The 25,934-nt window shown below is 52.5% G+C and overlaps 1 protein-coding gene across 7 annotated transcripts in view; it reads left to right on the top strand.

Moving 5' to 3' along the window:
• The window catches only part of KANSL3 (KAT8 regulatory NSL complex subunit 3), a 27,733-nt gene extending 2,461 nt beyond the window's left edge, over positions 1-25,272 (top strand). The window contains exons 2-22 of one of the 7 annotated variants that reach the window (XM_035898878.1): positions 613-783; positions 1,538-1,628; positions 1,946-2,131; positions 2,280-2,411; positions 2,739-2,855; positions 3,442-3,510; positions 3,652-3,723; positions 4,057-4,131; positions 5,028-5,185; positions 6,205-6,268; positions 6,735-6,935; positions 7,221-7,377; positions 11,998-12,189; positions 14,119-14,203; positions 15,558-15,712; positions 16,176-16,288; positions 16,914-17,133; positions 17,374-17,501; positions 21,770-21,932; positions 24,071-24,148; positions 24,837-25,272. In XM_035898878.1, the coding sequence (XP_035754771.1) occupies positions 613-783; positions 1,538-1,628; positions 1,946-2,131; positions 2,280-2,411; positions 2,739-2,855; positions 3,442-3,510; positions 3,652-3,723; positions 4,057-4,131; positions 5,028-5,185; positions 6,205-6,268; positions 6,735-6,935; positions 7,221-7,377; positions 11,998-12,189; positions 14,119-14,203; positions 15,558-15,712; positions 16,176-16,288; positions 16,914-17,133; positions 17,374-17,501; positions 21,770-21,932; positions 24,071-24,148; positions 24,837-24,895 (2,686 nt within the window). In that variant the 3' untranslated portion in view covers positions 24,896-25,272. The other 6 variants (XM_035898875.1, XM_035898881.1, XM_035898874.1 and 3 more) reach the window with 6 other exon arrangements.
• Positions 25,273-25,934: the final 662 nt, after the last annotated feature.

Below are 25,934 nucleotides of genomic sequence, written 5' to 3'. Positions count from 1 at the left end.
GCTATGGGGGGTATGTAGGTGTTGGGGGGTGAGGTGGGTCTGAGGGATCAGTGAAGGGAGTCCTGTGGGGCAGGAGGGGAGTCCTATGGGGCTGAGGGGCCTGTGTGAGGATTGAAGGGGTCCTGAGAGGTCTGTGAGGGTCCTGAGGGACCTGTGAAGGGGAGAGTGTGGGGTGGGGGCCATCCTGTGGAGCTGGTGTGGTCATAGGGGGAGAGTGTGAGCTGGGGAGCCTGGAGCAGGTTTTGGGATCTGTGGGGATCTGTATGGGCTGTGGGAAGGCGCGGGGGATGAGGTGGGGGGTTCGGCAGCTTGAGGGTGGGCTCAGGGCTGGTGTCACAGCCTTGAGGTCGGGACAGGAAGGGGCGTTGTGGCCTCAATGGTTTGCTTTTGGGTCAGAGTGTGGGGCTGGGCCTGGGGTCAGGGGTGAGTTTGGGATGAAGATTGGGAGTATGCTCAGGGTTGCATCTCAGGGGCTTGGTCTTGGGGTTCAGGGGGCTGCCTGGGCTCAGACTGGGAATCACAACATACCTGGTTATGAAGCCCAGCGAGCTTCTCATTATAAAGCATGGAGGTGAGTGATCCCCTTTTCTAACACGTAATTATTCCTGACAGCGAAGCAGATATCCCCATCGATGTCGAGACGGTGACTCCCACGCCTGTGCCGCTCTATGACAACCAGAAGGCGCGCAGCGTGATGAACGAGTGCGAGCGCCATGTCATGTTTGCTCGCACGGACGCTGACGCCCCTCCGCCGCCGGACGACTGGGAGGAACACGTCAACAGGTAGCACAGGGATAGCAGAGAAAAGAAATTCGGGTGCTAAACAGTTGCCTGTTGCTTGGGGTGGTTTTTTTATCTCAGTGTGACTCGATACGCAGTGACGCTCGTGAACCAAATGCTCAAAGGGAATGAATTCTTGTGTCCAAATTCCTTGTCTGCTTGCTGTAAAAGCTGTCGAATGTAATGGTAGGGGCTGGCCCAGCTGTTGAACCTCTCCCACATGCTTCACGTGAAGCGCTCTCTGTTCGGAGGAGGCTGGGATGTAGATCCTCAATTCAGCCATATTCCAATGTCAAAAATTAAAAATGAGGCTGTGCATAAATTCCACCCTATTAAAAACCCTCCCTGTAACTGTAGTCAAGTCAGTTCACAGTTTTGACATTACGAGGAATTGATTTTTTTTTTTTTTTTTTTTTTTTTTCTGGGCAGTTTGTCTGAGGAACGTGGCAATAACCTATGCTAAACGGAGTCTTTTGGTCTTATTTATTGCTTTTGCTGTTACTCTCACCTTTCTGATGCTTGGGTGTTCACTGACACACCCTACTGACATTTAAAACCTGGTGTTTTTTATTGAACAGTCCTCTAACTTTAAATCCTCGTAGCGAAACTTGCTTTGCCCGTAGCCGTAGATCAGTTCTTGAGGCTGCAGTGGCAGCTGCTGCCCAGCTGTGCTGCCGACTGCCTTTGGGACCGGGCAGCAGCTTGCAGGCCCTGGGTGCCTGTGGAACCTGCGTTACCTCTCTGCTTTTCCCGACAGGACGGGTTGGACGATGGCCCAGAACAAACTATTTAACAAAATTCACAAAGCGCTGCAGTCTGACAGGCTGGCTCGCTTGGCTAACGAAGGGGTAAGGTCTTTTACTCCCTATTTCGCTTCCCAGCAGAGTCGCTGCCTGGGAGTTTTTATCAGTCCTTCCTAGCAAAGCCTGAGTTGAGATGAAAGTCTCGGCCTTTGGGCTGTGTAGTCTTAAAAAAACCTGGCAGCTCTGGGCTTGTTTGAGGCACGATATTGTCCTCGCTTGCGAGGGCGTTGCTCTTTGCTTGCTGCCTGATGACTTGGGGCTGCCCAAGCCAATACTTCCCTGTGGCTTGGGATGTACATAGCATGCTTGATTTTTTTCTTTTTCCCCATAACTGTGTTTCTTTTTAATTTCCTGGTTTTTAGGCTTGTAACGAGCCGGTCCTGAGGAGGATAGCGGTGGACAAATGCGCTCGGAGGGTCCGCCAAGCTCTGGCTAGCGTGAACTGGGACACCAAACTGATCCAGTGGCTTCACACGACCTTGGTGGAAACCCTCAGTTTGCCAGTGCTGGCTGCTTACTTGGATGCTCTGCAAACCCTTAAAGGAAAGGTGATAAAGGCAGTGAAGGGCTTTGCTATCCTTTATGATGTTCTCCCTTTGCAAAGCGTGTTTGAGGAAGCTCTGATCTGAGCTTTTATCCTTTTTCTTTGGAGCGCCTGTGTGCGTTTGCTGAGTCCTTTTGGGCCTCTGGTTTCAGATCCCCACCCTGATCGACAGGATGCTGCTCTCCTCTACCACGAAGACAGGGGCAGCGGGTGCTGAGGCTCTGTCTCTGCTGCTGAAGAGACCGTGGGACCCAGCAGTGGGTGTCTTGTCGCACAATAAGCCAGTGAGTATCTCTTGGGGCTTGTGGGGAGCTGGAGGCTGCTCTCCCATTGGCTTTATCCTTCCTGTCCTTCTGCTGCCCTCTTCCTTCTGCCTCTGTCTTGCTTCCTGGGCTCTTTTCCTCCTGCTTTAGGCTTGCTCAGTGAGGGGAACTCCTTTTGGGACACTTTCTCCCCCATACTCTCCTTTGGCTGGGGGAAAATATGGTCAATTAATGTGACTAATTCACGAGCTATGCGAGATCCCTCCTGCTTTGTTGTGCGGGCCGGGCAGAGAGGTCTTGGGCAGGGAAGTTGCTTTCCCTTACGCAGTTCTTTGTTGAACTTTGTAGAGCAAATTGCCTGGTTCCCCCCTCATCCTGATTGCTTCCTCTGGACCCTCCAACTCCATGTTCCCCACTTCTCGACGGCACCGATTCTGGCAGTCGCAGCTTTCCTGCTTGGGAAAGGTTTGTATGGTTGGTTTTGAAAGGAGGGGAATTCAAACTAGCGGTTGTGCTAGACTGCAGCTGCTGAGCTTGTCTTTATAAGCCTTCGGTGCACCAAAATACTCTGTTCCGCTGAAGGCAGAGGCTGGCATCTGCCCCCTGCAGTGTTTATTGTTTGAGATGCTGTGCAGAGGATGAAGTTGCCCAAATATGATGTGGTTTTGCTGACCAAAGTCATCCATCTTCAGCAGTTCAGATTGTAGTGTTACTGTTATTAAGGACTGATGAGTCTTCTGGGTAGGAAGAGGTTGGAGGAGGGAGCCTACAGGATACCCGAGTCCTCTGCCTGAGTGTGGAGCTGCTCACTTTCCTCCTAATGTGGTGGATATGCTGGGTGTATAGGAGGGAGGTGAGTAGCAGAGGTTGTCTCTGTGGGCAATTCTTTATTTCCTCTGCTTTTAGTAGCTAGAAGTGAATCCTGGGGGAAAGAGGGGCAGAGAAAGCACAAGCTCCTGCATAAACTAGGTTCCAGTCCATGCTAATTGTCGGTAGCTGCTGTTCACAGTAATGTCTTTGTTATTTATTGATCTTCCATTTCAAACCACAGGTGATTCCCATCGCCACCCACCTGCTTTTTGAACACATGATCGGGGCGGTGAGGGGCAAAGTGGCGGAGGTAAGCGAGAGCGACGAGCTTATTGGGGAGCCTTTGCTGTTCCTTTCAACTGTTCCCCTTGCCGCCTGTGGGTGCTGTGCCACCCCCGTGCATCGTCCCCTTGTCTGTCCCTCTTTTCCATCCATGTCTTTTCTTCCATAGATTCACAACCACTTCTCTCACAAGCCGATCATCCTGATCGGGTGGAACACGGGTGCCTTGGTGGCCTGTCACGTAAGTACCCGATTCCTTTGCATCCTCTCAGAGCCCACAGCTTTAGTTCGGAGTTAGATTTCAATTATTGTTGTGTTGGGGCTCTGCCGTGGTGGTTCTCCCTTTTCTCTTTCCAAGGCCTGGCTTTGAGACAGACATCCTTTCTGGTCATGGGGGCATAAGCAATTTGAGGCATTCAGTGTTTTGGTTTTTTTTTTTCCCCCCACTCTCTTAATCAACAAAGCAAAGCCTAAATATGGAAGATATGTCTTGTGCCCAGCAGGAGCCTGGCACAGCAGCCTTCGCACCCATGATGCGCTTGTTAGGATGCTGACTGTTGCTTTTTCTACCCAGGTTTCAGTGATGGAGTACGTCACTGCAGTTGTGTGCCTTGGATTCCCGCTGCTCACTGTTGATGGCCCCAGAGGGGTAAGGACCAAAGGGAGATGGAGCCATTTAAAAAACTGTACTTTTTTGGGTTTGTTTTTTAATCTCCCTAGATTGTTTCATGGAATCGGGCTTGGAAGTCCAGTGATAATTGCAAGGACTTTTTTGAGGACTGTCTGTGTGATTTTTGTTTGTTTGGAGGTGGCGTTGCCCAGCAGGCAGGACTGTTGCATTCACAGTGGGATTCTTGATGCGATAAGCAGGCGCAAGAAGTCCCGTGTTTGCTCGTCTCTGCTGTGCCAGTTCTTGCAGCTCCTTCCTGGGGTCGTGTCTGCAGGTCACTTGTGTCATTTGGCACCAGAGGTGACAACTTGGCTTGATTTATATGGAGCCCAAATTGCTACTCTGTTAGCTGACTGGTGTGTGACTGGGTCAGGACTGGTTACAGTTGTGCTAATGAAATGGCTGATTCTGAGGGTAGTGGAAATCTGTGTAAAAGGCGTTTGCTGGAGCATGGTGCAGCTCTGGAGCAGAGTTTTCTTCCGGACTCAGTACAGCTGGGTAAATCCCATCAGGGGCTTGCCCCAGGAAGCTTCGCTGTTGGTGCTTCTTCAGCCTTACCCTGTGTTTGTGCAGCAAGAGCTTGGAAGGAGGAAAATGCAGTGAAATAGAATTTCTGAGGGGGAGGGCGTCAGCCTCACCTGTTAACGAGCAACAGCACTGTGTACTCATTCAGCTTCCCAGTCAGTCTTTCTCATGAGACATTGAAACGAACTGCACAATTTTTCCTTCTCTCCTTTCAGGATGCAGTTGGTACGTGCTGGGATTGCATGTGCCTTCCCTTTTTGGAAATCCTCATCTAATTCAGGAAGGTGTTTAGCTCCAAAGACTCTGGGTCCTGGATCAGCCCTTCCTCACAGTTCCCCTTGCTCTTGCAGGATGTTGACGACCCCCTCCTGGAGATGAAGACCCCCGTCCTCTTTGTGATCGGTCAGAATTCCCTGCAGTGCAACATCGAAGCGATGGAAGATTTCCGGGAGAAAATACGAGCTGATAACAGCATGGTGGTGGTGGGAGGAGCAGATGACAATCTCAGGTAACGGTCTGTGAGACGGATGCTATCTTCCCAGGAGCACTGGGCAAGATCTGAGTGTGCTGCGTAAAAAAAAAAAAAAAACAAACCAAAAAAAACCCCAACAACAACAACAAAAAAAAACAACCCCAAAATTTTTGGAACTGTAACCAGATGGGAACTGCATAAAAGTGCTCTGTCAAGGTCAGCTTTGTTATCCAACATACCAGGTTTTGGATAGAGAATTGGTTTTATGTGATAAATCTGCATCGTTTCTCCCTGTGGGAAGTTAAAGCTCCAGGGTAGAGTGTGGTATGACACTAGAGCAAGTATTTGCCTTTTCATGCCACCCCTGGCTCTGGAATATGAAGCTTTTGGAGGTTGTGCACAGAATTGGGGTAAGGGAGGCTGTAAGACCCTTGCAGGAAGCAAGAAGATCTTAAGGTTTCGGTAGACTTTGGAGATTGTTCTCTTGTCGCACTTGTACATGTTTGGAATAACTGCACCAAAACACTGAGCCAGTCATGGATGAGAATCACAGAATGGCAAGGGTTGGAAGTGACCTTGGGAGATCATCTAGTCCAACCCTCCTGCTAAAGGAGAATAGGGTTGGCCTGATGCTAGAGCTGGACCCCGCAGCACAGGTGAGATTTTGGAGCATCAGATCAGTCAGAAATCTATAGTAGGGATAATCGGTAAAGGAGAGGAAAGAAAGAAACGTAAAACTCCCATACTGGGTCTGAAGACGGAGCTCTGAAGGGAAAGAAACATCGTGTTTGCTTTGCAAAATGCTTTGGGATGTTGGGCCTTTTTCCTCAGTTGTGGAAGTTGGTCTTGGCACTTCCGAGGGATGAATCTCATCTTTCCAGTAGACAGTGCTCTTGAGTTGAGAGCTGATGGAGCTGGCTTTTGCCTTACTCTGTGTCTGGCTGGGTAACGGAGCAAGATTGCTTGGATCTTGCTCTAGGGTGAAGAACAGCATTGCTAGTGTGAAAGTGGAGAACCAAATGTGTTGACTTCCATCTGTTTTTTGTTTTCAATAGGATAAGCAAAGCCAAAAAGAAGTCGGAAGGCCTGACCCAGAGTATGGTGGACAGGTGCATCCAGGTAACCACAGAAATCTTCCTTTTACACCTCGTATCTATTAAAAAAAAAAAAAAAAAAAAAATCTTTGGTGACCGCAAGTTATAACCTTACTGCCAGGATTGGTTGGAGGAAGATAAGCTGTCTCCTGAGGGGCATTTTGAAGTGGCTGTCTCCGTTCAGGAGAGACCTGAGCTTCCTGGTAGCACACCTTAAAGAACAGTTTTCTGAGCCTTCCAGTGCTGTTGGGATTATTGGAGAAACCGATGTGTTTCTCTCCCGTGCACTAGAAATCAGCAGAGTATGAGCTTTAATGAGAGAGCCAAGGTCTATCCGTAAGGTTTTACGGTTTCTTTTTGTGGCATGTTAAACCTAGAGAGCCATATCTGTCCCGTTGGGAATTTTGGGTTCTGTTTTTTGTTTCAAGCTGTGAAGATCAGTTGTTTAGAGACCTGCACACCACTTGGCCTATTTGTTTCATCCTTCCTAGGATGAAATAGCTGACTTCTTGACTGGAGTCCTCACCCGAGCAGAGAGCCACTCGGGCTCTGATCCCCGTGACCTGGATGCTGAGAAGAAGAAGAAGCCACGCGACTCGACGAGGAGGGATCTGTCCTTCGACTTGCCGGAAAGAACCAGCAGGCCCGCCTCGCCAGCAGCCAAAGTGCCCGCCTCACCTTCCGGCTCGGAGGTGAGGGTTTCTCTGGGATCCTTTGAGCTGGGGAAGGCTGAGGTTGTGTAAGGAAGATGCTTTCGTACCGCTGGAATACATGGTGAGAGATGTGGTTGGTGTTGGAAGAGGGAGATGAGAGGGTATGGAGGGACTAACAGCTTGCAGGGGGGCAAATGAACCTTCAGAAACAGAGCTGCTCCAGCAAAAGGATGCATGTTCTTGCCTGTGTGCTGCTATGCTTGGGGTTACGACCGCCTCGTAGGGAAGCACTGGGGGCAAGAGGTGTACCTTCTCTTTGAGCAGGACTTATCCAGCGTCTCCAGCAGCCCCACTTCAAGCCCCAAGACTAAAATGGCTGCTGTGTCCTCCATCCAGAAGCCCAGCCAGATCGGCACCACGCAGCTGCTGAAGAGGCAGGTGCAGAGGGCGGACACTGTCCTGACACACAAGCAGGCACAAGGTAATGCCCTGCAGCTTTCCCACCTTCTCCCCTCTTCATATCCAGATTTTTGGTCTCCATCTGTCCTGCCGTGTGTAGTTTTTTGTCTTCTGAGTTCTGTCTTGAATTCCAAGCTCCCCGCGGCAGCTCAGTCCCCCGTCGCTGTTGTTCGACGGCAGCAGCCTGTGGAGGGTTGAAGGTTGAAATTAGGTTGGAGATGGTGTTTCCACAGCTTGTGGGGCCTTGCTGCTCTTCAGAGGGAAGGATTTTCACTTGCTCTGGCTGACCAAATCACCACGTAGCCATACTCTAATTCTTTTTCAAGTGTGAGCCCCTTGATTGGTGTCTCATATCCTTGAAGGCTGCTTGGGAGAGAGAGACTAGAAGTACTCAAGAGGTGATTGAGGCTATTGAATTGTGACTGAAACAGCGGGGCTTGGGTAATTACAGAGTCATCTTGCATCAAATGGCAGTGGAAAACCTGCTCTGAATAAGAAACCAGCTTGAGCTGTGGGTTTGTTCAGTTTTTTTGGGTTTTTTTTTTTTTTTTTTGTCCGGTGCAGCTTCAGTGTGACTGTGAATGCTGTGAATGGTTTTGTCGATGATCCCTTCTGGCAAATAGCAGTGGCACCTGGGGAATAGTTCTCCATCCTCCCTTCTCTCCTTAATTCTTTGCTCAAGACAGACCTGAACAGGCTCATTGTTGTCTCCTGCAGCAGTGTGACCCTCTGCATTCTCCAAAGTCGTTCTCTAACTCAGGGAGGGAAGTTGAAGCTTGGCTCTCCCTTAATTTCTCAGACTATGGACTAAAGAAATTTATTCCTTTGTTGCTGTGGTTGAGGGAGGAAGTTTCTAGATGGCACGCAGGAGGAGGGTCAGTGGAGTGGGGTGTGTCGTGGCCGCCTTCTTTTGTCAGCAGTGCTGTTGCAGCGTGGCTTCTGGCCTGCATTTTGTGGCCGTAGCACAGGGATGCACTGGCTGATGTCTCCCAGCTTCTCGGTGCGACTGCTCGGTCAAGCTAGCTGTACCTCTCATAGCCAAGCCTGCTGTTGGTCCCTGGGCACCAGACCTTTTCCCCATGGCTGTGGGGCTGGAGAGGGCTCATGCTGTTGGGATATGCTCTCTGAGAAAGCTGGCACCATGCCCTTTCTAGTGTCGTATGTGCTACGCTGCCGTCTGGAGAGGAGGTCAGTGTGTCTCTGTTGTGCCCCTGTGGCTGGATAAGTTGTGTCCGGAGCTCTCTGCCTGCCTGCCTGCTCCGAGGTCTCTGTCTGTGGGTCGCAGTGGTGTCCCTGGAGTCCCCCGTCCCCCTCCAGAGCCGGGCTGTGATACTGTAATTCTCTCTGATTCATTTCAGCTCAGTTCGCTGCTTTTCTGAAACAAAACATGCTGGTGAGGAAAGCTCTTCCTCCTGGCACCTCTTCATGTCTTTTTGGTGAGTACCTCCTCACTTCTCGCTGTCTCTCTCTCTCTCTACCTCCCTCCTTCTCTCTCTCTGCTACCTTCTTTCATCATCTTCCTCTTCCCTTGCATTGGTTTGGGGATGTGGCCCAACGTGTCCCCTTGTCCCACTGCTTTTTGCTTTCTCATTGCTTTATTTGAAGCTAAAGCAAATGGCGAGCTGAGAGCATTAACTTTTCCTGAGCTCTTCCCTTCTCCCTGCTCTGATGGGTAAATCCCGCTCTTCGAGCCGAGTAGTTGGCAGCCAGTTTGCTCTGATGGGCTAAAACTTTGTAGACGATGCAATGACTCTTTGTGATTGTGAGTTTAACCCTTTCCTGTGCTGGGGCTAAGGGGGGGGACATGCACACCAGCCCGAGGGACCGTGTGTGTTGGTGGAATGTCCCAAACGTGGAGCAGTAAAGCGGGGAGCAGAAATAAGGGACTGCCAAGTGACTTGGAAGGGGCAGATGTAGAGACATGGAGCAGCATTTCTTGGCCAGAGAGAGTTCGAGAAGAGCAGAGAGGTCAGGGAGAGGGATGGCTTTGGAATGACGGTGATGTGGTGGGAGAGGGATGCTGTCTGGACTGGGAGACACACAGAATTGAGCAGCCTTCAGTCCTGTGGTCTCTCGTATTGGGTGCTGGAGCATGCAGAAAGGTGGACCTCAGCGTGTGCGGTGCCCTAAGGGTTGGGGACTGAGGGGTGAGATTCACAGCCTATCTAAAGACACGTTTTGCTGTCTCGAATGGCAGTGACTGTGTGGATCTGGGATTAGGAGAAGATGAGAGGTTGAAATGCGAGGCTGCGGTGTTGTTGCGTGAGCTGTCAGGGTCAGTTCTCCATCCATGTGACCCCAGGGTGCTGAGAGTGCTGATGTGGATGAGAACTGCATCTGCGACACCGGTGCTTTTAACGTGACGAGGCACGAGCTGGATGTAGAGGAGCTTGGTGGTATTTTGGCATGCTGTGTGGAGACTCCTAAGATCCAGGCTCCCTGCTTGCCCTGAACACACCCGGGATATAGTCCAAACTGCACATGTACAACGTGGTAACAAACTCCTAAGGCAAGCATTGGCCTGAGCTAGTTGTTTTAGAGGTTTCTTTCTCCCTTGAGCCTTGCTTTCTGCTCTCCCCTGTGTGATGAGGTTAGCCTGGAGCCCTGCACTTACCCCGAGTCCTCCCGCCCAGCGACTACTGGGAAGAGAAACCATAGTGGATGTTACCCCACTGGTGGGGAGATGTGGAGAGGCTGGCTCCGGCCTGGCCTGCCTTTTGATAAGATCAAAAGCCAATTAAGATCTCTGGGCTCATTACTGCGTTGATTCGGCTGCCTGAACCGTGAGGTAGGAGGCTGGGGCACGTGCATTGGGAGCGTTCGCTGCCGTTTTGGGGATACGATGCTCCTCCCAAACACACGGCCAGCCCTTCGTGGCAGGGGTCAGTGTGCCCCTGCACGAGCAGAAGCAGGCTGCACTCTCCTGTGGTGGGAACACAGAGGGACGTTGGGTCACAGTTTGCCGACGCTTTGAGGGGCACCTAACGCCACTGCCTGTGCATGTGCCGTTTCACCGTCCTGCTTGGCTGGTGGCACTGGGGTTGGGGGGGGGCTTTGGTGCCTTCAGATCTGTGCACGCCTGATGAGGTCTCTCTGTGGACGGTGATTTGGGCGATGCATGTTTGCAGGTGGGTGGGAGGCACGGGAGCGTTGCACGAGTGTCACGAATTAACACGCTCGAGCCACAAGTCCAGCCATCGATAGCAGCGCAGCAAGCTTGGCTTGGGGACCAGAGCGGCCCTGAAATGCTTGGAGTCACCCTGACATTTAGGGATTTGGCTGCAGTCTTGTCCTACAGCCCCAGTTCCGAGGTATGCAGGTGGTGTGTTACGCAGGGAGCGTATATATACATATGCAGATGCACATCTGTATCAGTTTTGTACAATATATTCATACCTATATATATAAATAAGAAGGTATGCACATCTTGGCCTCTAGGCTTAGATGTGCATAGATGCCCAGATGTGCTTAGATGCCCAGGACCATCTGTAAAGAGGGAGTTAGCTGGCTCAGCAGTGCTCTGCAGAAGCTTTTGATGCAGAGCGCTCTCCGTAGCTTTGAGCAAAGGCCTTTCCCCCTTGCCACAGATCATGACAGCAGTCGGGCGTAGCGCCGGCTGCATTTCTGAGTGCTGCCAGGCTGTGAACACCCCAGCGGGAGGCAGATTTGTGCCCACGTTTCGACCCAGTCCTCTGGCGTTTCACACCGGGGCTGGACGATCGTACGTCAGCAGCGGGAGACGTGCAGAGCATGGATGGGCAGGATGTGGCAGCTCATGACCATGTTTTTGTTCCTGGGCTGCCCAGAGGTGCTTGTCGTGGATCCTATGTGCTTTTTTGGATCGCCCTGGCCTGGCAAGCTTGTGCTGTAGGTGGGATGAAACGAATGTGACTGGTCAAGGATGTGGCAGCAAAACGAGCCATTGGTGTGGAAGAGAAATCTCGTCTCGCAGCTCTTTTCCCCTAATACTGAGCAGCGTAGGGTATGTGGGGGCTTGGCTTTGCTGCAGCACCTTCTGTGCTCACGGCTGCTTCGCTCAGTGCCTCTAAGAAACCTGTATGCTTCAGTCCAGCTCCTGGAGGGCTGGCTACGAGTGCTGGAAGGGATGTGCCGAACAACAGGCATGCAAGTACCTTGGCTGGTGTGTCGGAGGAGCGGGCGGGCTGAGCTCTAATCCCAGTGCTGGCAGCGTGCCTGCATCAGCTCTGCAAGTCTCTGCGCCCTCATCCCCTCACCTGGAAATTAGGAATGTTGGAGGGGCCTGATGCCGGGATCGATGATGCCGTGCTTTGAAAATGAAAAGCTTTTATGTGGAGATGTGTTATCGCTGTAGGCATCCATTTTTCTTCGCTGTAGAGGCAAGACAGACTTGATATGCTGTCCTGCCTTAACCTGTGAGTAGCTTAAGCTAAGTCCTGGCCCTAAGACAGCAGCTTAGGGCACATGGAAGTCAGCGTAGGTGGTGACAAGGAGAAGCGTGGGTTCCTGGTGCATGGGAGATGGGTAAGGCTGGCATGGAGGGAACTGTGGAAGTGTGCATGGGCATGTGTCCCTTCTCCACACCTTGGTACGCACAGTGGAGCAGCGCTGACCTCGAGGGACCGGCCATCAGTTTTCAAAAAGCTACTTCTGTGTCCCCTAGTTCCAGTCTCCTCAGAGCACTCGGAAGGGGCTGAGAAAGATGATGTGCGTATGCAGCTGAAGAGGCATCAGACCCCCAGCCCGACCCAGTGCACCAAAGCCTCCAAACGAGCCAAAATCAAGGTGACCATTGTCTCTCACGGAGATGCTGCTGGCGTGGGGAACGGAGCACCCCTCACCACCCAGGCAGAAAGTGAGTTGCGATTGCATAGCTGCTTTTTAACCGGAGAGCGGGCTCGTGGCTGTGCCCAGACCCCTTCCTCTGGGCCATGGCATGGGGAGGGGAGGGGAGCTGTGATTTTTGTTATTTTTGGAGGAGTTAGCCACAGAAAGCAGCCGGAGGCTCAAGGTGTGAGTGACTTGGGGATCGCTGGGGAAGTGTGGGGGCTGACAGCACGTAGGAGCTTGGCAGGAGCCTCTCTTTTCCATAGCAGTTGGGATTGTACGCTCCAGCGAAACGCTCGACTGCAGCCTCGTGAGCTGCGAGGCAAATTTTTACACCTTCCTCTGAGGCACCGAGCTGCTGCTGGAAGCAGGATGCTGGTCCTGGCGGACCCCTTGCTCCGAGCAGGTCATGCGCATCTCCAGTTCTGCTGCCCACTCCTGCGCCAAGCTCTCGCCTGGAACCTGGCTCCAGCGAAACGCTCGACTGCAGCCTCGTGAGCTGCGAGGCAAATTTTTACACCTTCCTCTGAGGCACCGAGCTGCTGCTGGAAGCAGGATGCTGGTCCTGGTGGACCCCTTGCTCCGAGCAGGTCATGCGCATCTCCAGTTCTGCTGCCCACTCCTGCGCCTCCTGCGCGAAGCTCTCGCCTGGAACCTGCTCCTGCTTTAGGGACGACAGCGATGTTCCTCCCTCTGGAAGACCTTCATGCATTCAGACTTCATGAATCAGCCGAGTGCCCTGCTCTGCTGTTGCCCTTTGGGCCTGAAGTCTGGCACAATATGTGTTTTGATACACGTATAAATGAACTGCAGCTCCTCTCCTGCCTCTGTGGCTGGGAAGACCCACTGCGGCGAGCGTTGCAGAGGTCCCTGCAGCCCAAGAAGAGGTGATGTGCTCAGTCTTCTTCCCCTTGAGCCTTTTTGAGGCCAAAATCTTTGGCTACTGTCACCTTTGTACCTGAAGGATGTTGCCCTTGTGGCTGGCGGCGCTGGTGTGTACATCTTCCTCGTGTCAGAGTGCAGAGCCCCAGCGATGTAAAGCAGTCACTCGTTAGCGTTAGCTCGATGCAGCGCAGGACTGAAAGGTCAGCGTCTCCATTCTGATAGGAAATCAGAGGTTTTCAAAGCCGAGAAACAATTCTGCTCCCTTAGAAGCATCTCTCGGTTACCTTAACTGTTGTTTCCAACTGTGAAAATGAACTCCTAAATTCACAGCCTTTTTTAAGGTCACAGTTTATCTTCTGGCAGCTTTAAAAAAAAAAAAAAAAAAACCAAACAAATCTCAGGTTTCCAAAATATTTTTTTTTTAATTTTCCGAACTTTACTTCTTTTCACAGAAAGGAAATGAATTGCAGAAGTAAACATGAACCAAAACAAGAATTCCCTCTTACCGTGTGTGAGCAGGAGGAAAGCACAAGACAAACGCAGTTGTATCCCAAAACGCCGCAATAAACAAATATTGTGACTCGTCGCATCCCTGTGTATTTTGTAAAGTGTCTTTTAAAGAATGCTTACAAAATCGATCGGTAGCGACCAGCCAGATCTGAATTAATCGGTTGAGGCAGTAGACCTGTGCTAGGATGGACTAGGAGGAGGGGATTAGCAGAGATGATGTTTAGGAGAGAGATTTGCATTTGGTGGATGAGGGCCTGAGAGTTCCCTGCTTACCCAGATTTTGAAGCAGATTCTTTCAATCCCGTCTGTCGTAACACTTCCACAACAGCAGCTTTCCGGTTTTTATTCGCAACTCTGCTCTCTTGGATGCTCCTGATCTCCCGTAGCGCGGTGGCTGGAGTGGGTGTTTATGGCTGCAGCGGAGGTTTCCTTGAGAAGATGCTTTGTGAGCGGGATGAGCCCGTGGCCTGCAGCGCTGTCTGTGGGGAGTTGTGTGAGAGAGGGGGAATCCCTAAAAACTCCCAGAGGAGAGTGAGTGAGGTCTCTTCTTTTTCTCTTACAGTTGTCACTGGAAAGCCAGTCCCCATGGCTGTCGGCCAGTCGCTGTCGGGCGCAAAGGAGCTGTCGGGACTGCTCACCACCCCCAAGTGAGTGCGACTTTTGTTTTTTATAACCTGTGGGTCTTTTTGACGGGCTGCTGATGGGAAGCACCGCAACAGGGCGATTTCTGTGTGTGGAGCTTTCTGGTATCTTGCTTATGACTGGAATTTTCTGAAGTGCAGGAGACTTTTATGCTCCTGAAAACTCTTTGTCAACTGGCAGTCGAGTCTGAGAGTGGCAGAAATGAGCAAAGTAGAAAGTATTGGGGCTGTTGGGTTATATTTCTCTAGGGTTTCCCAAATCTAAGTTTGCTTATCTCTGTCTTTTGAATGCCTGTGCTGTCTTTACCAGAAATTCAGTGTTGTCTTTAATCCTTCCCTTCGTTCCCTCTGACAGTCAAGCGTGTTTTTTTTTTTTTCCAAAGGTAGGGGAAAGAAGCCTCAATATCAGTTCATGATTCACTGGCCGTAGGGATTTCTGTTGGGGAATTAATCTGATATCTCACATCACTGATTTCCCTTTTAATTCAAACCAAGCTTTGGAGAACCAGACTCTGACTGATCTGGGAGGGGAGAGGAAGAAGAGCTGTTCTCAAACAGAAAGTAGGTTTGAAATGGGAAATGTTTCACTGCAAGGTGGATTGGGTTTGTGTAGGGTGACACAGCCCTTGCAGCACCTAGGCAGGCATGCACATGATAACGAGCTCACTTCAAATTTGGGAATAATGTGGATCTAGAATCATAGAATCATCTAGGTTGGAAAAGACCTTTAAGATCATCAAGTCCAACCGCTAACCTAACACTGCCATCCCACCTCTAAACTATGTCCCTAAGCGCCTCATCTACCCTTCTTTTAAGGGTACTCGACCGCCTCCCTGGCCAGCCCATTCCAGTGCCTGACAACCCTTTCTGTGAAGAAGTTTTTCTTAATGTCCAACCTAAACCTGCCCTGTTGTAACTTCAGACCATTTCCCCTTGTCCCATCGCCCATTACCAGGAAGAAGAGGCCGACCCCCACCTCGCTACAGCCTCCTGTCAGGCAGTTATAGAGGGTGATGAGGGCTCCCCTCAGCCTCCTCTTCTCCAGACTGAACCCCCCCAGCTCCCCCAGCCGCTCCTCATAAGCCTCGTGCTCCAGACCCCTCCCCAGCTTTGTGGCTCTCCTCTGGACATGCTCCAGCAATGCAACATCATAGGTGCTCTTTGTTCTAGTTGTCGCAGCGGACACAGGGCAACTTACCTTGTTACGGGTCTTTTTGTAGCTCGTCAGCTCCCTGCCTTACGCTTCCAGGAGTCCTGCTTGGTTATGTTAGGCCAGTGACCGCTCGCTGTCAAAGCCGTCACGCCTCGCTCTGTGCAGTTCATCATTAACTGGAATATTTCTCTTGTGCTCACTTCGTAGGCTGAGTTCGGCAGCAGAAACCTCCTCCACAAGTCCTGCTCCGTCTGCCGTGATCCCCAGCAGCACGGCGCCCAGCGCTTTCCATGCCCTGCAGAGCAGGCTGGTGGCCAGCAGTGCCCACTGCATGCAGGCCCAGCCAGCCAGCTGCCTCCAAGGTACCTGCCTCTCTCCATGTCTCTCTTGTGAATGTAAAAGGTAAACCAGGTTCAAAATAATTTGGTGGATCCTCTGTCTTGCATTCCCTGGTTGCTTTGGGTTTGGCTGAGGCAGCACCTGCAGTGCTTTGCTATTGCAGAGCCCCAGTGGGAAGCTGTAAAGAAGGTGCAGTGGGTGACCTGTTAATTGTGTCATCGGTATGTAATGATGCCTTGAGATGCCCAGACTGACCTTCCCTTGCCTCCTGGGTTTCACAGCTAACCTCGTTTTTAGCTGCAGCGATGAAATGTGTTGGACTGTGTGTGTGAAGCAGCTAGGAGGATCCCCAGCGACCTCAAGGCAGGCTGCTTGGGACGCTGCTCTTTAAAGAACAGTTTTGCAGACACCTGCCATATGACAGACCTGGAATTGCGTGCTGGTGAACTCACCAAGCCTGATTTCTTTATTTTTTGCTTTTTTTAGGAGCAGCATCTGCCAGCAGCCTGCTGCAAGGGCTGAGCTTCAGCCTGCAGGACATCGGGACCAAGTCGTCAGCCCTTCCTGCCAGCGTGGCTGCTGCTGGGCCGCCCGTGCAGGTATGAAGCCTGCAACCATCAGAGATCCCTCTCTGGTGGGAGGCTGTGTGGAGGTTAAAGTGGTAGGCGTCAGAGGGAACCCTAGATAGGCCATGTTTGCTCCAGAACCAGAAGAGATGAGGGATGGTAGGTGTGAAGTGCCGCTGAAATGATGTATCCAAGCCTTGGTGTTGCGCTGGGGGCTCAGGGTTTCCCGTAAGTGGCATGAGGTCTAGGAAACAGGACTATGGGGAGTTGTTTCTAGGTGGCTGCCGAGAAAATGTTAAGAAGAAGCTGGAGAATGGACGGGGGATCAGGGATCTTTCTACTTCTTGTTCTTCTGGGGAAAACGCACGCTTATGGCCTCTTCAGGCAAGCTCCCCATCCCTGCAGTTTGAGGTGACCTCTTTCAGAACGGGTGGCTTCATTAGAAGCGGAGCCACAGTTTCTCCCAGTCATGCTTTCAAATTGAAATGATTATGTGCAGGCTGGAAGGGATGAGTTTATTTGCCTCCTTGTGGCCACCAGAATGAAGCATGGAAACTCTGACCTCTAAAGACAGCTAGCTTCTGCATGAGGGAGAGGCTGTGTCATCCTGGCATCCCCTTTCCTTCCAGGTACTCACTGCTTCTGCTTCTCCTTCCAGACCTCAGCTGTGAAGACGCCTGCATCTATCCAGAACCTAAGTGCCATAACCACGGGCACCGGTACAATTGTCCGCACCATCCCAGTTGCCACCTCTTTGTCTCTGGGAGCCTCGGCGAGCGGGAAGCCCACAGCCATTCACCAGCTGCTGACAAATGGGGGACTAGCAAAGCTGGCCAGCAGTCTCCCTGGCTTGGCTCAGATCTCCAACCAGGCAGCAGGTGAGGGAGAAGGGGGGATAGGCATGCGATGCAGGGGCACCTGGAGCCCCCCTTCACCCCGAGACCAGCATTTCCAAAGGTTATTTTGCCTTTGAGCCTTGGCTAAGGGCAGCTACGTGTGCTAGCAATTTCCGAGCAGCTGCCTCTAATGGGAAGAGGTTTCTGATGCAGCCCCCAGTTGGTGAACGTGACCTCTGCAATCCCCATGTCTCAGGGACGTCTCGCTCGTGTGTTTTCTAGGCTTGAAGGCCCCAACGACCATCACTGTGACGCTGCGTGGGCAACCCAGCCGCGTGACCACGCTTAGCCAGGCTGCGATGGGGACTGTCCAGCCCCAGCTCGAGGAACAGCCGATGCAGACCCCTCAGGTAATTTTTTGGCATCATCTCTGTCAGAGAAAGTGCCCGCTGCTGCTCTCCTGAGCTTTTTCTGACCATCGTAGTCAAAGGCAGTTATGGCTGTCATGGGGAAAGCATTCTTGGCCGCATGTCTTGGGCGTGATGAGCTTTGTTGCTTTGCCGAGGCCGGACGGACAGGGACCTTGCGAGGCGGTGGTTAAGAGGACCCAGGTCATCTTCGTGTCTGTTAGTGGCAGGGTTGATTGTGCTCGATATCGCACTAGTACTGCACTGAGGGAATCTCCAGCTAGACTTGGAAAGCTTGACATCAGGATGGAAATTGTTACTGAAGCTCCAGGCTTTCTTGGCAGTAACAGCTTTTGGTGGGAGGAGGAAAGAATGGTTGTAGAGCGTTCAGGCAGGAGAGTGGGTTGGCCGCGCTGTCTGGAGCCATATTCCTCTCGAAAATGCTGCTTCTGACTATTAGATACCCTGACGTGAGGCTGGGCTCTCTGGGTGGTGGGGATACTGTGTTATTTCCTTCCACAGGTCCCCAACTCTTGTGCTTCCTCACTGCCACGCTGTTGAAACTGATTTATGAAGTGCTGAGCGTGTGCTCCAAGCTTGTACCTGCTTGATACAAATCTCCTTTTGGAGGTGGATCGCTGACAGTAGGAAAAACTCTTAGTATTTGGACTCTCAAGGTGTGCCAGGTACTGTCTCAAGGATCCTGGCTGCCTTCCTGCTTCCTAGGTTAAGTCTTGGCACGGTTGAGTTGAAAGCACACGATGCCAAGTTGGAGAGGGGTTTTTTTTGTTGTTAATGTGGTCTTGGGTACTGCAACATGGACCTCTCAACCCCAAATCCTGGAGGTAGCGAAAGGGGTGAATTTACTGCCAGTGTATCCTTGGACTCCATCCTAAACCGCTGTCAATTTTGAGACAGATCCGTAAATGTGAGGGCGGAAAGGTTGGCTCTGACCCCGCCCTGTGCAGGATGGTTGGTCGGCAGCGGCTGCGATGTGCCAACAGCAAGGTTGACCCAAGCTCAGATGGCTTCCCTGTGGTCCCAGCTCCAGCTCTGTATGGCCCTCGGGTCTCTCCTGTAGATGCTTTCCTGGATGTAGGAGAAAACAGGCAGCCCAGGCTTGTGTTCTGCCTCACGGGAGGCAAAGGGCTGCTGCAATGTGTACTGAGGGCTGTAACTGACTGCCCAACGGGTGCTGGCTGTAGTGATTTGAGACGGACATTCACAGGGAGAAAGTGGTTCAAAGAAGGAGTCAACAAGCTCCCAGAATGATAAATGCTGCAGCCTGGGCAGTCGGACAAGTGTGGAGCATCCGGTGGGGATCAAGCTCCAGTTCCCAACAGGGATTAAAAACCTGGCACTGAAGGCTGAGGATGCCAAGATCACTCCAGATTGGTTTGTTGTATTTTTTTTTAATTATTTTTTTTTCCCCTTACATGTGATTTTCCTATTTCCGAGGGTGCTAAGGCAGGTCCCGGGCAGGTGAGCTGGTGTAGGAGGGGCAGAGCAATCTTCACTTTGTAAATGAAGCTCTGTGGTCTTGGTCCTTGTTTCTGGGCTGGTTTGAGTTTGTGGGCAGCATTGTGGAGGCAGGGAGCGTGCTTCTGCTCCTTGCTGCTGTCTGCAGAGGCTGCTTGAAACCCTGAGATCTATTTAGGGAGGCGTCATCCTAAAAGTGAAGCCTTTGGATGGAAGTTGGGTCAGTATTAACAGCAGCGGCCGTAAATCCTTAATTTGTCCTGTACTGCTTTAGAGCTGGCGCTGCATCCACCGTTGCCAGTAATTTCCATGCAGAGTCCTGCTTTACTGCTGGTTAAAGCTCAGATTTGGGAGCATCCAAATGATCTTTCAGTCACTTTGCTAGCGCAACAGAGCCTGCGAGCATTGTCAGAGCTGAGCTTAGAGCCGGCTAAGGCAGAGCTTGGAAACACAGAGCTAGTGACACTCGGGGCAGATCCCACCTAGGCAGCAGGTGAGTCGCTTTCGTAGGGCTGAAACTCTTCATCCGTGCTGGAGACAGTTTTTGTGCTCTTCAAAGGCTGTTTAAGAAACCCTCAGAACTGGTGAGCTTTCCTCTACGTCCTTCATTACCTTTGAGGGACCCTAAATATCCGGCAGAACAGTTAACTCCCCAGTGTAATGAAACTTGGTACAGATCGACTGCGGGGTTAACGAGTTCATGTACAGGTCAATGTTTTAAGGCGGTGGCACTTGGAACTGGATACTGGATGCTACGCTGCGTGACTTTCACCTACAATGCCAAGCTTGTGTGTTCAAGGTAGGGCTTAACTGTGCGACCGGTTGCGAGAGTTGCTTCAGAAGCAAACTGAAAGCTGGCTTTTACAGGAAATGGAATGAGCTGTGTGTTTTTGCAACTAATTATAGCCCTTGACATCAGCTCGTGTGTACCTTTAGCGCATAGGATTACGCAATCTAGCAGGGCTTCCCGTAAAAGAGCAAATTTACAAAAGGCTTTGGGGGATAACGCTGCCGAGGGCTTAAACTCTTGTGTTTTCAGCAGTAGCCAAAGCTGCTGTCGCTTGGGTTCCCTGTGAAATTCCAGCTGACGGCTCCAGTGTGCCTGTGCAGGAAGCGTGAAGCCCACGCATCGGCTGTGCGCTGTGATTTTTAAACTCTGGGGGCTGGGGCACGATGCCTGTAGCAGCTGAGATGCAGTTTGAGTGGGTAACTCTTTTTCCTTCCCCCGTGGGCATTAAATGGGAGGCGGAAGACTGAGGAATCTCCCTGGGGAGTTTGGTGCAAATGCTTTCTGTGAGTAGCAGAGTAAGAAGCAGCGCAAGAGTGGTTGGGTGCCTTTAAAGTGAAAATACGAGCAAGCTTCAGCTTCTCTTTCCAAGAAACCGTTCCACGTGGCTTTTTCTAGGGGTTCCCCCCTGCAGCGTGGTTGTATCCTGAGAGTAGCTCCATAAAGCGTGGGGTGGCGCTGATGCTGGATCACGCTTTCGTTTTCTGCGTAGCGGCACGAAGGTTGACACTGGGATAAGCGGAGCTGCAAGCTGAGGTTTCACAGTTGGGGTTTTGTGCAAGGGTCTCCCTCAGACGGCACGAAGAGAGCTCTGACTCCAGCCCTTGCTGCTGCCCAGAGCCAGCTGCTGGTGGTGGATGTGCAGTAAGCAGGCAGCAAACACCTTTCTTCTCCTGAAGTCTGACCCTTTCCACTCCCAAGGGCAGAAATAATAATTATAGCTAACAGAACACCGATAAATTGCTGCACAAGGCATGGAAAAGCAGGCTGCGACTGGGATGAGCATCAGGTAGCAGGGGGGCTCAAGCTCAGGCTTAAGCAGTGCTTGTCGGTGGTGGAGGAAGGCAAGCAAGTTGGCTCAGAGAAGTCTGAGTGGAGTGATGGGTGTCTGCCTTTGTCACTGGAAAAGCTGCTTTGGAGCTTGAATTATGTCAGCTCAGGGCTGTGAGGGCTCCCAGGGTGCACGCAGTTGGCTCTCTGCAGAATCAGATTGCAGATGCACCTGGGCAGAGTTCAGGCAAGTGAAGCTGACCCCAAGGCGTTCAAAGAACCCCTCAAATGGGGCAATTTCCAGGCATTTCACTGAAGCTCGTTGCTGCTCTCCAGCCTGTGCTGCCATCTGCCTTAGGACACAAATCCAAACTCCCCAATTGTCCCAGTATTGGACGTCTGATGGGCGCTGGTGCTGTGTAACCAGCTGGTTCTTGTCAGAGGGGCTTGTACGTCTTCATCAAGCAAGAGGGAAGCTCTTCTGATGCAGAGGATGGTGTGTGCTGTTCCAGCTTTTGCTGGGCTTTCACTGGTGCCACTGGTAATTGCGTGTCCTTCTTGCATGTGGGTCTGCACCGTGCGGGAATCGTTCTTGAGCTCCGGGTTGTTCCTTCACTACTGCTGCAGAGGAAATGAGAGCCGAACCGATTCCCCTGACAGCCAGAGATGGGGATAGACCCATCTCATTCCACTCCAGAAAAAGGCAAGGAGTTTACACCGGCCTCAGCCCAAGCACTGACAGCAGTATCAGTGCTGCAAATGACGCCGTTGTGCTTTTAAAATACAGATCTCTGTGGATTTTCTCTCGGTATGCATTTTCCCTTGAGCTTGGTAATGCATGGTCGGAGCAAGGGCGAGGTTAGAAGAAGCAGGGCGAGGGCATGCTCTGATTTTATCTTCTTTCTTTAGGTGAGGGCTAGCGCAGGTCCCGAGGAGTGGTTGCAGCCCCCCGCAGACGGTGCATCCTCGGCAGCGGGGCGCTTCCAGTAGCTCTCCGTTACTTTAACCCTTCCAGGCTCCAGACGGTGCTGTTGGGAACCTGGCCGCCCCAGCTACCAGCGCCGCCTCTCCTGGCAAGCTGCTGTCTCAGATGGATCTCAGCAAAGCCCAGGCTGGCGCAGAGATGGCTCCCGCCGACCCCGCGGCACACCTGACCGCCGCCGCGGCAGCACCCGTAGGTGAGGCGCATGGCAGTCGTGGGGCGCGGGCAGCCGGCCTGGGGGCCAGAGCGGAGGCCGGGTTGGAGCCATGCTGCCGGGTGACGTGTGCGGAGTCACTCCAGGGAATAGCTGCCTGAACGCTGCTTATTTTTAAGCCCATCGTGCTTTTTTTTTTTTTTTTTTTTTTTTTGTCCCCTCACTTTAAGTTAGGTTCCTCCATGGTTTATTTGCACAAAGAGTTTTGGCTCAATGCAGCCGTTTTTTGAGCAGTTGACAAAGAGCAGGGTGTTAAAATTGAGCCTGAACACAGAAGGGATTATCTGCAGTTTGTGTTTAGGGCGCCCGTCACGCGCTCGTAGCACTAAGCACTCTCCCTGCTGCCTACATTTATTTACCTTGCCTGGGGAGAGCAGACCCATCCAATTACAGCTAAATAAATACTGCAGAGCCGTTACCCAGGCAGTAGCCTCAGACTTCAAAATAAAATCGACACAAAGCGGTGATGCGGTCCATTGCATCCCCAAAGGCTTCTGTACTGAAGAGCCCCCTGCCAGCCGAACCAGTGTTTGCGTTTCCCTCGGGCCAGCCAATTTCCAAGCAAGTGTGAGCAGGGCTCAGGCCAGAGCTGGGGAGATGAAGTTCAGTGGGGCTGTGCTGGTTTCCCAAAGAGGCAAACAAAGCAGCTCTGGAGTGTGGGTGCTTTTACCACGCAAGCCTGCTTTCCTTGTGGGCGTTAAACCCGGCTGACCGACCTCTGCAGACCCTCAAACTCAACAGGGAGGTGCAGAAGCACTGGGCTTAGCTCTTCTGTGTGTGTTTTCTTGTTCCTTTTGTTATTTGTCATAGCTAGTGGATGAAGTTACATCTGTGGAAGACTTTTACCTGCTTTCACCGGAGGCTCAGGTTGCCTTTGCACCCAGCAGGGAGGACCAGTTTGTAAGAAAGCTGCTGGAGCAGCAGGGTGGGCTGGGGTGTCAGCGCAGAAAACGTTCCAGACTCAGTTTCATGGAGCAGTCATGGCCGATGTCCTAATGGCATCACCACGTGTCTGTGCTGCTTCCCCAGCCTGCGTAGGGGTGGCTGGAGCCGCCTATTCCCGCCGTCCTCCCTCCCTTCCAGCCTCCCCGTTCTCCCCCGGGATGGTAGGGTTGGTGATCCCATCCTGGTTAGACAGGCGGTCGCCAGCCTTTGCTCCCTCCCCACTCAAGGCACTTCATTCCGGGGAGTTCCGTGCTGTGCTCGGTGGTGTTCGTGGCCTGCTGTCACCGCTGATGAGTGCGAGCAACACCACACTGCATCTTTTGATGCCGCTATATCGGAGAGAGAATGGTGCTGCGTGCGGCCGTGCTGCTTTCTGCTCCTCGGCAAGGGCTCAGGACGGAGGAAGTCGCAGCCTTGGGCGACTGCAGGGGCAAACTGTGGGCTGCTCTAGGTTGGGGTCTTTCTGGCCAGCGTTGTCTTTAACCAGCAGCGCCTCTCCAGGCTTTTTCCCATCCCTTGAGTGTGTCTAAACCCAGTGACGACATTTCGGTGACATCTCTCTCCCCTCTGTTCCTCTGTGTGCTGTGGCTGCTCTAAATGCAGTGGGGCAACCGACTCGGAGGGGGGTAACCACCACGATGCAAGCTCTGCCGTTGCTTTAGAGCGCAGAAAGTTTCATTTCACAAAGCCTAAAGTCTTTTAGCTGCCTCCTGGGGTGCAGTGTGATGAGGGACTGAGCACCCCCAGCGCTGCTGGTGGGACGGGGCTGGAGGCTGCAGAGATGAGCGAGAGCTTGCTGGGAGCTCGGTGTGGTCTGTGGCAGCTGGGCAGGTAGGATGGGGCAAGATAGAGCCTGCTTGGGCGAAGGAAGAACCATGATGTCCTGTCCCAGCGGGAGTGGACTTTTTGGGGGGAGAAACTGAAGGAAGGGAGAGCCTTCCTTGGGGGTCTAAAGGGGAGCGGTGCTGATGGCGCCCGAAGTTGGCTGTTGTGCTTTCCTTGCCCAGGCTGTGGCAGCGCTGGGGTTTGTTTTGGGGTCTCCTGGAGAGCAGAGAAGGCCAGGTCTTTCTGTTCACTCTGAAACCCTGTGACTTGGCCGCTGCAGCTGGGGGCTGCAGCCCAGGGTGGGTACCACATCCCTGTGGCTGCTGACCACACTCTCCCCTTCTCCACAGTGACCACCACCAGCCCCATGAAGACACTCTACGTCATGTCGGATGCCAAGCTGTCTGCGCTTACCAAGTCTGTGATGGGTGAGGCTACCTCTGTCCCCCTCAAACTGCCGGGCATCCAGCCTTCCTCCTCCTCATCCGCCAGCTCTCCCACTGGTGCTGTCACCTTCGCGACCTCCCCCCTGGCCAGCGCCCCCAGCCCTCCCAGCAGCTTGGTACACTCGAAGGTGGGACCTGTCCTGCAGACTGCTTCCAAGACGGTCATCCTGACCTCAACGCTGGCCACGATGAAGGGCGATGGACCCCTGGGACACATTGGGGAGAAGGTCAGCTTGACCAAGAGCGCTGCGGCCCTCGGCCATGCTCTGGGGGCAGTGGAGACCCTGGGGAGGGTTCCCTCCGTGGTGGACGACGGGAGCACCATCATCCACACCAGAGAGGCTCTGGCCAACAGACACTTGCTGCCCCAGGGAGTGCTGCCAGGAGGGCCCAGCACCACCCTCATAACGCTGGGCAGCAGCTCCTCCATCATCGCCACGGCGGGGCCCACGCTCGGCCAGAAGCCATAGGGACCCTTGGGCTGCGACTGGCACTTGGGGAAGACTGAGATTGGTGATGGGGTGGGAGAGGAGCAGCCCTGTGGGCATGGGGGGCTGGTTGAGGCTGGAGCGAACCAGGGGATGTTTTTTTGGTTTTGTTGCTGTTTAATAAAACTTTTTTTTTTTTTGTTCTTTACTGACTTCATTGCACGTGTCCCTTCCAAAAGCAGCTGTGGCTGCAGCTCAGCCCTCGACCGCTTTTGTCAAGGGCCCGTTTCTCTTGCTGTGAAGGCGTGGAGGGACAAAGCAGCCTTGTGCAGGCAGGGAAGGATTCATGCTGTGGCTCCTGGGAGTTTGGGCAGCACCCAGGGCACCTCCTCCTGCCTCTGCCGGTACGTCCCTCCTCCAGACAGAATTTTTGACCAATTCCTCCTACTATTGGGAATATTTACACATGGCTGAAAAAGGCTCAGCTTTAATCTGCCCTGAGCCTTGATTTAACCTTTACAGTTGTGTTTGCATTGGGTAGGGCCGGGCTTGTGCTTGAAATGAGGGAAGCAGCAGAAAGGGCGACACAAAGGTGCTGAGCCACAACCTGGGGCCTGAGGTGAGGTGAGGCTGAGTTCATGCACCATCAAGGGGGGCTCTGCCAGGGACAAGCGTTTCCCTCCCCCCCCGGGCTGTTGCTGGGCTCTTGCTTTTGCAGGACAGAGCTTACAGCTGTGAATTGGTGGGTGTTTTTGTGGTTATTGGGGATAATCCCGATGCTCTCTACATCTCCATCCCATCCTGCAGCTCTGCCACACCCCCAGCCCTTGACTCTTGCTTCCCTGGAGGGACATGGGGTGTGATGCCAGCTGAGATGCTTTTGGGGAGCAGTGATAATTGGCAGACAGAGACCTGTGGTACCAGGGCAGCTCCATGCTCCCCTGAACAGTGGGCACATTTCCCGAATTTCCTCATCCTACTGGCTTGTGAGATCTTGCTTTTGGCTCTGCTTGGCCAGGCCAGCAACACACCATGGCAAAAGCAGGGTGTTTGTTATGGGGAGCCCAAAACCAGAGTGGGACAGTAACAATTTTCCCCTTGTTGGGAGAAGAGGGAGATGCCGTGAATCCCTTCCCACCCCTCCTGGGCTATACATGTGCCGCTCCAGCTGCCCTCTGGCTTTTTGGGGACTGTCCACCTTTGCCTTCATAGCCTCTCACACCCCAGACTTGGCGCTGCCACGATGGTGAGTAGCAGTCTTGAGGATGCTGAGCTTTGCCACCGCCCCAAACCCTTTTTCCTTTTTCCCTGGGGTTTTGTGGGGTGAAAAGAAAAAAAAA

This window comes from Egretta garzetta, unplaced genomic scaffold (assembly GCF_000687185.1).
Source record: "Egretta garzetta isolate BGI_Z169 unplaced genomic scaffold, ASM68718v1 scaffold238, whole genome shotgun sequence".
NCBI lineage: Eukaryota > Metazoa > Chordata > Aves > Pelecaniformes > Ardeidae > Egretta > Egretta garzetta.
Note: the sequence above shows the minus strand (reverse complement) of the source record. Positions and strands in the feature narration are given on the sequence as shown.